The 10,552-nt window shown below is 36.4% G+C and overlaps 1 protein-coding gene across 1 annotated transcript; it reads left to right on the top strand.

The window, feature by feature from the left end:
• Positions 1 to 8,976: 8,976 nt before the first annotated feature.
• On the top strand, positions 8,977 to 10,078 carry LOC103601891 (olfactory receptor 9K2-like). The gene is given in 2 exon segments (XM_008586299.1): positions 8,977 to 9,094; positions 9,097 to 10,078. Coding segments are annotated over 2 exon segments (1,005 nt in total). The 5' UTR covers positions 8,977 to 9,051; the 3' UTR covers positions 10,059 to 10,078.
• The last annotated feature ends 474 nt before the right edge of the window (positions 10,079 to 10,552 follow it).

Below are 10,552 nucleotides of genomic sequence, written 5' to 3' on the forward strand. Positions count from 1 at the left end.
CTATTTACACTTCCTGGCACTGTATTCTCTTTTCTTAACAGAAAAACTTATCTGCAACTTCCTCACGCTGCGACTCCTGCCTCACCAGCCTCTGGCTCTGAGAACCCTGAAGTCCCCATCTCTGTTTTCTGGGCCTCTGCTATCTCAGAATCCATCCCTGGGCCCCCTAAACCCCCAGATGGTATCTCCTGGGCCCCCAATATCTCAGCTTCTGCTGCCCCAGCCTGTGTTCCTGGAACCCCTGAAATCTCCACCTTTGTCTCCTGGGCCACTAATATCTCACACTCTGCTATCTCAGCTTCTATCCTCAGCACCCCGGAACCCACAGATGTCTCCAACTCGAGACCACCTTTTATAATTAGTAGTCCCTTCTTCTGGGAACCAAGCACAAAGATTCTTCACGAAATCAAAAAATCTTAATAGATCACTTGTTTTAACCTTTATTCCTCATGTCTTTAAAGCTTTTTGTAACTGTCTTATGTAGACGTCATGACAACTTAATTCTTAATTCTTAATTCTTGATTCTTAATTCTTAATTCTTGTGCCATTATCGGGCACGCTTACTCACCTTATCCTGATGCGGCAGGTTCCCATGGCAGACAAAGGTTTTACTCTTTCATTTTCAGTGGTCGACCCTCCGATGTGCCGTATTCCTCATGGTGTCCCCTGTATCCAGGCCCCACGTTGGGCACCAAAAATGTCCTGACCCGCGGGATATTCAACACAGACCCTGGAGGGGGTAGTGGGAATTGGATGGGACAAGAGACGCAAGAAATGGAGACCAGACAGTATTCTGATCAAGTCTCATTTATTAGTCAGAAGGTCACAGTTTATATAGACAGCAGGAGGGAATCAGCAGATAATTAAGTATGCAGATGGTTTACTGAGAAAACTGCAGGGTGGGTTGTTCCGGTAAATGGAAAATTCCCGTTATCTATGGCAAGTTGCAAAGTTACCTACACCCATAGTGCACAGGATGGGGAGGGACGGAAGATAACGGCAAGCAAGGCTCTGAGGCCTCGAGGCAATAGCTGGGTGGGCTCTTTTGGCTCCGGAGAGGCAGGCAGCTGGGCTCTAATGGCTCCAGACACATATGAAAGAACAAAAACCCAGAATAGCCAAACCAACCCTGAGCAAAGACAAACAAACAAGCAAACACATAAAGTTGGAGGCATTACTTACCTGGCAAGGCTCTGAGGCCTTGAGGCAATAGCTGGGTGGGCTCTTTTGGCTCCGGAGAGGCAGGTAGCTGGGCTCTAATGGCTCCGGACACATATGAAAGAACAAAAACCCAGAATAGCCAAGCCAACCCTGAGCAAAGACAAACAAACAAGCAAACACATAAAGTTGGAGGCATTACTTACCTGACTTCAAATTATATTGCAAAGCAACAGTAACCAAAAAACAGTATATGCATAAAAACAGACACATGGACCTATGGAAAAGAGTGGAGATCCAGAAATCAACCCATGTCCTTTTTGCCAACTGATCTTCAACAAAGGCACCAAGAACATACCTTGGGGAAAGGCACCCTCTTCAATCAGTGGTGCTGGTAAAACTGGACATCCACATGTAGAAGAATGAAACTAGACCTGTATCTCTCACCATATCCCTAACAACTCAAAATGGATTAAAGACTTAAATATAAGAACTGAAACTACAAACCCCCTAGAAGAAAACATAGGGGAAACACTTCAGGATGTGGGGCTGAGCAAAGACTTTAGGAAGAAGACCTCAAAAATACAGGCAACAAAAGAAAAAATAAACAAATGGGATCATATCAAACTAGAAAGCTTCTGCACAGCAAAGGAAACAATCAGGAGAGTGAAAAGCAACATGGAGAATGGGATAACATATTTGTAAACTATGCATAGAACATAGAGTAATATCCAGAATAAACAATTAATTCAAACACCTTAACAGTGAAAAAAATAGTAACGTGATTACAAACATTTCTCAAAGAAAGACATACAAATGGCCAACAGACACATGAAAAAAATGCTCAAAATCTCTAAACGTCAGGGAAATGCAAATCAAAACCACATTGAGGTATCATCTCATGCCAGTTAGACTGGCTATTATAAAAAAGAAAATAACAAATGCTGATGAGGATGAGGAGAAAGAGTAACAATCCTACACTGTTAGTGGGACTTTAAATTAGTGCAGCCATTATGGAAAATAGTATGAAGGTTTCTCAAACAAACTACAGATAGAACTGCCATATGATCCAGCAATCTCACTACTGGGTATATACCCAAAGGAATAGAAATCACCATGTCAAAGGGATACCTGCACTCCCATGTTTATCACAGCTTTACATGAAATAGCCAAGAGTTAGAAACAATCTGAATGTTCTTCGATGGACAACTGGATAAGGAAAATGTGATATATATACACGATGGAATACTATTCAGTCATAAAAAGAATGAAGTGCTGGTATTCACAGCAACATGGATGAGGTTGGAAAAAATTATGTTATGTGAAATAAGGTAGGCACAGAAAGAGAAATATCATGTGTTCCCACTTATAAGTCAGAACTAAAAAACGAATATCAAAGAAAGATACAACAATCAAAGTAGTATGCTGTATTTACAAAAGAAGAAAACAGAGCTGTGCTTACTAAAGGTGGGAAAGAGGGACAGGGAGGAGGGCTAGCAAGAAATATTTTAATGGACACAAAGAATTATTATGTTTTATAATGATGAATATACTAATTATTCTGATTTGAGCATCACATATTGGACACAGGTATTGGTATTCAACATTGTACCCCACAAATAAATATAATCAATTATATTTCAACAAAAGAAAAAAACAGATGTAAATTTAATGGGCAAGTGACTTATATTTCCAGTGTACTTGCTTTTGCTGCCTTACCACTTTTCCTTCATCCTACAACTATGGGACAAATGGGACATTCCCTAGTCACAGTTTCTGAGGAAAACATAAATTGATCCAGGTTTATAGATAGTGCTGCATGTAATATAGGCACCAGCTGGAAATGGACTACTGCATAATTAGTCCAACTCAAAGGGGCTTCCTGAAGTACATTTGGTAAGAAAAACATTCTTAATGGGCACAAATTTAAGTTGCGTATCTTATTGCTCTATTGCCTGAAATATAGCCCAAGATACCATCACTGATTTAGGGGCAGTTGGCTAATGGTTCAACTGATACTTGGGAACTTAGAAGCAATAAAATTGAAGGATTATTGACAAGGTGGTGAACATCAATATGGAATGAATAAATGTCAACTATTACCTTTGACCAGCTGTACTCATATATGATGACTTTATGAATGGTCAAAATTTTGAGAATATTAGTTTCCCATATAAATGCTCAGTAAAATATATCATATCAGATATGGAGAAAGTTCTCAGTTTTCTGGTGAAGCAATGACTTATCCTCTTCCGGCTTCTTTCCTATCCACCTCACGGCTCATTCAATGTGTTATTATCAATAATACAGCCAAAGTGGAAAAGATTGAGCTCAACAACATGAATTGCTAAATAGAGGCTGACTTAGAAACTGCCAGTGCTAAGTGCCCAATTTTCTGATGACAGTCACCAAAATAAGTCTCTGATAAGTGTCCTATAACCTGGGCTACCAGGCAGCCTTATTGTTCCATGCTGATAGCGTTGTTGTTTTTCCATCAAAGAGAAATACTTATTTGTGCAGATACTGCTCTAGATATCATTTTGCCTTTCCTGCTCGAGTTTCTTTTGTTAATATTAACCTATCAGGAATCAACAAATGCTTTAGTCACTATTACGCCATATTGCACTAGTGCTTTGGAGCAAGACATTCACTTTAAAAGAGAAGTAAGGCAAAGCAGTCATACCCATGGAATTCAACAGAATGATCATGCACCTAGTCAAATAGAATCAGATGAACTTATGGAATGGTGGAATCCCTTATTGAAGATTAAGTTGTTGGACCAACTGGCTGTCATCACTTTACAAAGTTGAGTCACTATCCTCTAGGATATAATCTGTGCTCTGCATTAGCAACCAATATATGAGGTTATTTCATTCATAATCAGACTACAGGTCCAAGTACAAGAGGTCAAAGTGTGCATGTCAACTACCACTGTAAAACCTACTAACTCACTCTCAACTTTTTTTTCTTGCTTTCCTTATGACGTTGGATTCTGCTGAATTAGTATTCTCACTACCTAACATATGGATGATTTTACTAGGGACATGGCAATTGCTAAAAAGAGTTCTGTGTTGTGATCGCCTGCTGACCAATTTTATTTTGCTGAACCAAAAGGTAAAAGGAATGTTTCGTATTCTTTTGGGTAACTTATTCTTATTAGCAAAAGATATTAATAGAAAAGAGACATGGAGTAGTTAGCACTAACCTAGAAAACCAGAATGTCTCCTAACACTGCTGTGTCTGAATGTAAATATTAATGAACGTCTCCAGCAATTCAACACAGGCAAGACCCCTAAGGCTCAGATCCTTCATCAGTGAAGTTTGTGTCATCTCAGCAGGTGAACAACTTCAAGATACTGAGGTTATTATTCAGACCAAAGAGAATATGAAATGGATTAATATCAACTATTGCCTTTGACCAGCTGAATTATGAGGACTTCATGAGCCACTATTATTTTCTTCCTTTTCACCCATTCCCTTTCCCTTACTGTTTTGTACACAATGCATTTATACCAGTTAACTTGATAATTTAATTTTTATCAAATACAAATTATGCTATTTTTTCTGAACTAGAACAGTTCTTAAAATTATTTTGCAGTATATACAGGGACTAATGAGAAACTATTAACTCTGTAATACATGATACCTGGATAAACAACTTTCAGGCAATTAAAATTACAAAGTGACCCAACTTTAGATCCAGTCAATCATTATTTAATCTTTACTCGGCGAATTAGAAGGCATTTGTTGGGCTTTGCCACAAATCATAGTCATTATTACCAATTTATTTATTATTATCAATTACTACTGAAAAATATAAATAATCAGGAAGTTTTAGGTGAATGAAATTCCAAGAACAATGAAATTAACTTTATGACTAGGACCCACAATTTTCTTATGAATTGTATTACGAAGTCCAATGTATTTTCATATCTATTTCTTTTTGCTTACCAAAATTGTGCTGTAATGATAAATTGAAAATGTTTCTTTTTCGGGCCGGCCTGTGGCTCACTCGGGAGAGTGCGATGCTGATAACACCAAGGCCATGGGTTCGGATCCCATATAGGGATGGCCGGTTTGCTCACTGGGTGAGCGTGGTGCTGACAACACCAAGTCAAGGGTTAAGATCCCCTTACTGGTCATCTTTAAAAAAAAAAAAGAAAAAAAGAAAAAAAGAAAATGTTTCTTTTTCAGTGATGAAATTAAAATCGAAAGATCCTTGTGGTCCCTCCCAAAGGACTGACACAAGGAAAGAAAAAAATCCCCAAACCAAGAACTCTCATATGTATTTTAGCCTCCTAGTCGCTTGCGCATATGCGCGTTCTCTCTCTTTTTGTTATTCTAGAGCCACTGATGTGTTAATGAGACGTGGTTCTGGAATATAGATGTCTTAATAATTGACTTGTTTTCCCTTCTCCTAGGAGGACTATCTCCCAGAAGGGGAGTGGAAATCTCAATACTGCACTTATTTAAAAAAGTTATACTGTTACACTACTGAAACCAAAGCCCTTATGGACAACTGCTGCTGCTGCTTTGGCAGATTTATTAGAGATTCCTGACAGCTCAGGGCTTCTACTTACATTACATATCCATGACAACCTACTCTTCTTCCTTAAAGCATGCAAACATCTAAGAGTGCAAAAGAGAGAACATCATGCACATTGATAGCTCAGATTCTCTTTGCATGACTATAGGATATAATCCCTGGAATTATTTCAGTTTTGGCTGGACATCTTTTGGAAAATTTACCTTGGCTCTCTTCTAAAAAGGACTGAAGACTTTCAAGAAATCAACTACTAGAGGAAAAAATAGTTTTTAAAATAGAGCAGTGAGGAAATAGGTCATATTTCTCTACGGGAAGAATCTAAAACTGGGATAATGAATGTGCATTTGGGGAGAGGTCTTCATTTTATCTCACAGTAATGATTTTTCAGTACTTGTAGTTGTTACATAGTCATTAATTAACTTCATGTTTATCCTTTCTAGAATTCAAACAATACGAAGAGAAAAACACTGGAATTCTGCTACTTCATTTTTAACAAAATCTGGCAAACTACCAAACAATACAAGGTAAAAGTAACTTTCAAAACATGTAAGCTTTTGACAATTAATGTCACAAACTGATTACTTGTTTGTTGGCTACTTTGGAAAGAACTCCTTTTCCTGGGGACAAATGTCTTCATTTATAAATTTATTTAAGTTTGTGATGTCAGAATGTTTATGAGAAAAGTTTATTGAACATTTTTCTCTAATTCTTCATGCTCATTGTCATTCCACTTTTATCTATCTAATAGGTACGTATTGATTAATGTCATTTGCCAGAAGCAGAACATTATGCTAGCAATATATGGAAAACAAGTAGAGTTAGATCTTTAGGAAGTTATAGTCAGTCAAGTGACAAATAATTAATATTTAATAATAGTATTAAAATATGGTGTTGGAATGAGTTGGAGAGGAATAAATCTTGAAAATTAAAATAATCTGTGTCCTTGACTATAGGTGAGATAAAAGGAAAATAAATAAAATATATTATTTTTCAAAAAGTGATATTTATGATAACTTCTGGCTCTCTTTCACTACTTAAATATCTCACACCTCCCGAGGCCCTAAGTATAATCTAATTTAAAATCTTGCTCTATTTTAATATAATTATTTGCATACTTAAATTTTGATGGAGCTGGTATATATTTTATATTCAACATTTAATACAGTCGAGTAATAATAACAGACCATGACGCTTTTCTCTTAGTCATCCTTTTTCTCTGTCAAAATATTACATTTGCCTCCAATTTCTTTATTCTGTATATATTTATAAAAATTTCTCTGATTACTTCCCTCAGTTTAGAATGGATTATCCAAAAAAGGCCATACATCTATATTACTAACTTTCAATCTAATTAACACTGATTATTTTGATGTACATTGAGGAACTAAGCACTGAAAATTGAAAAAAGGCCATACATCTATATTACTTTCAATCTAATTAACACTGATTATTTTGATGTACATTGAGGAACTAAGCACTGAAAATTATAATAAAAATAATAGTGGTTAACATTTATCAAATACTTAGTTTACCATAGATGGTGCTAAGTGACTTACATACATATGTCATTTGTATTCCCAAGAAAACTTTGAGGATTGTATTATTCTTATTCCTCCTTCCCATATGAGGATAGAGTGGCACAAACAGCATAAGTAACTTGTCCCATTTAGTAACAAGGTCCCATTTAGAAAGTGAGAGAGGCAGAACTGGATCCTGGGCCTATCTCAACCTAAAATCCATGCTAACCACTGCAGTATTACATAACCTTAATGTTTTTGTCTGATTCTGCATGATCAATTATCATTCAGCTTTTACCTATATCATAAATATGCATTAATTATTTGCCATTTGCCAAACACAGAATGTTATGCAAGCAATATATGAAGAACAAACTGAGTTTAATCTTAAGGAAGTTAACTAGGAAGTAAGAAATAATTAATAGTTAATATTAAGATATGGTTATAATGGCTACTTTCTTTGGAAGAGACTTTTTGATCACGGTTGGATGTTTAGGGAATTTTTTTTAAAGATAAGAAATTTTAACTAAACTCTAAAGTAAAAGCGGAACTAATTCAGGTAATACAATGGATTATCAAAAGGTGATACAATGCAGTGATTTATCATTAATAATAAAGATAAGAAATTTTAACTAAACTCTAAAGTAAAAGCGGAAGTAATTCAGGTAATACAATGGATTATCAAAAGGTGATACAATGCAGTGATTTATCATTAATAATGACCAAGAGCATGGATTTGGGAGTCAGGTTTCTTGGATTCAAATCCTAATTCTGACCCTTGTTGGTGAATTTCAACCAACTTTGTTTCTCTGTACCTCAGTTTTCTCATCCGTAAACTTAGGAATATAATAGTACCCACCTTATATAATTATTGTATGGATTAAATGAGCTAGTATGAAAGCCTTTAAAAAAGGATTTGACCTAAAAAGTGCCACATAAATGATTGCTATTATTGTTGCCTGGACAGAATTATGCATATAGATCCCTGAAGACAGAGTGGACCATATTGTTAATATAAGTAGTTCAAAATCTAGTTGAGTTGTCTAACAAATGAGCTAATGATGGTTATAAAAGTTGTATTCAGAGTAAATGAGAATGAAATCAACAATTGCCCCATATGTATCTCTTGCAGTATGGATTTCTAAGATAACTCTTCCATCTAGACTGCCTGTAGGACTTTTAAAGAACTATGAGCTTTAGGCTCAGGAAATGTAGGAAATTTTTCTTTATAAAAGGGCTTTGTTGGACGATCTGGGAGAGACATCCTAAAATGTGAGTGCTAGGAATTTTTGTGTTTGGTCGTGCACACCTTTTATCTTAGCAGGTGTATAACTTCCATCAGAATTCATTTTTCATGACATGGAAAAGGTAACTGCACCTGTTAAGTAGTTTTAAAATTCAGTCACTCTTTAAATCTGTTGGTACTCTAAATTAAGCCCCCAAGTTTGCCTATACTTGACTAGTAAAACTCCAAAGATCTCCAAACTCAGACTACCTAAATGGTTCTCAAATGATATTTATTAAACTATTCGTGCTGTCTTTGAGTCACTTCTTCATAATGTTAAAGTTATTCTGTAAATCATAAGTGGGAAATATATAGAGAAGTGATATTTACAGATGTGAGAGGCATTTGGGTAGAAAGGCATGTCACTGAATGCAGAAACAAAGACCTTAACTCCACCACTTACAAGAATTTTAAGAAATAAAACTAACGTTTGGATTCAACATGGGTTAGTTAGCTTTAATTTGTCACAATATTTCTATGAGGATAAATTAGTAATAATTACAGGATAGCTTTGTAAATTCTAATATTGTAAGAGATTATTTGTAATGCTAGGATCAAAGCCAAGAGTTCATTTGTTTATTTTGCCTTGTGCTCTCAGCAGGTCTCTGCCATGGGTGACAGGGGAACAAGCAATCATTCAGCAACGACTGACTTCATTCTTGTAGGCTTCAGGGTCCACCCAGAGATCCACATTCTCCTCTTTCTGCTATTTCTGCTTGTATATGCCATGATCCTTCTAGGGAATGTTGGGATGATGTCCATTATTATAACTGATCCTCGGCTGAACACACCAATGTATTTCTTCCTAGGCAATCTTTCCTTCATTGATCTCTTCTATTCGTCTGTTATTGCACCCAAAGCTATGATCAACTTCTGGTCTGAGAGCAAGTCCATCTCCCTTGCAGGCTGTGTGGCCCAGCTCTTTCTCTTCGCCCTCTTCATTGTGACTGAGGGATTTCTCCTGGCAGCCATGGCTTATGACCGCTTCATTGCCATCTGCAACCCACTCCTCTACTCTGTTCAGATGTCAACACGTCTCTGCACTCAGTTGGTGGCTGGTTCCTATTTTTGTGGCTGCATCAGCTCAGTTCTTCAGACCAGCATGACATTTACTTTATCCTTTTGTGCTTCTCGGGTTGTTGACCACTTTTACTGTGATTCTCGCCCACTTCAGAGACTATCTTGTTCTGACCTCCTTATCCACAAAACGGTATCTTTTTTCTTATCCAGCATCATTATCTTGCCTACCGTCATAGTCATTATTGTTTCTTATATGTATATTGTGTCCACAGTTCTAAAGATACGCTCCACTGAGGGACGTAAGAAAGCCTTTTCCACTTGCAGCTCTCACCTGGGAGTCGTGAGTGTGCTGTATGGTGCTGTCTTTTTTATGTATCTCACTCCTGACAGGTTTCCTGAGCTGAGCAAAGTGGCCTCCTTATGCTACTCCCTGGTCACTCCTATGCTGAATCCTTTGATTTACTCTCTGAGGAATAAAGATGTCAAAGAGGCTCTTAACAGACTTCTAGAGAAGAAAAATACTATTCTTTGATTATTATTTCTCTTTCACCAATTGTATTATTGCTGTTTATTTCATACACATTGTGGCCATTAGTGAAAGTTATTCTGAATATTATTAAAGATACTGTTAGTAGCTTTTTCCATGTGTTGAACCTTTCCCATTTATTATGTTTTCCCTCTGAGACATCATAAAATTTTTAAGTCTTGCATATTGGAGATATCCTAGACATTAGGGAAGCATTTTTAACAACTAACTGTCCCACTGATCTCCAATAATTTATACCTATTGATTCTTGTGGCATTCTGCTGAAGAATATTTTTATGGTTTATTGTGGTGCTTAAGCAAAATTTATTTAGTGTTTGCCTTTGGGATAGACTATTCCTCCTACATACAATCATGGATAATTGAGAAAGATGCCCAAATTATTTTTTAAATAAAAATATTTTTCCAATTTCATAATTACTTTTATTAGAATGTTAAATGGTTATCAATCTTCACCTTAATGAAATATTTTATTTGTTTCA

This window comes from Galeopterus variegatus, unplaced genomic scaffold (genome assembly GCF_000696425.1).
Source record: "Galeopterus variegatus unplaced genomic scaffold, G_variegatus-3.0.2 Scaffold3928, whole genome shotgun sequence".
Taxonomy (NCBI): Eukaryota; Metazoa; Chordata; class Mammalia; order Dermoptera; family Cynocephalidae; genus Galeopterus; species Galeopterus variegatus.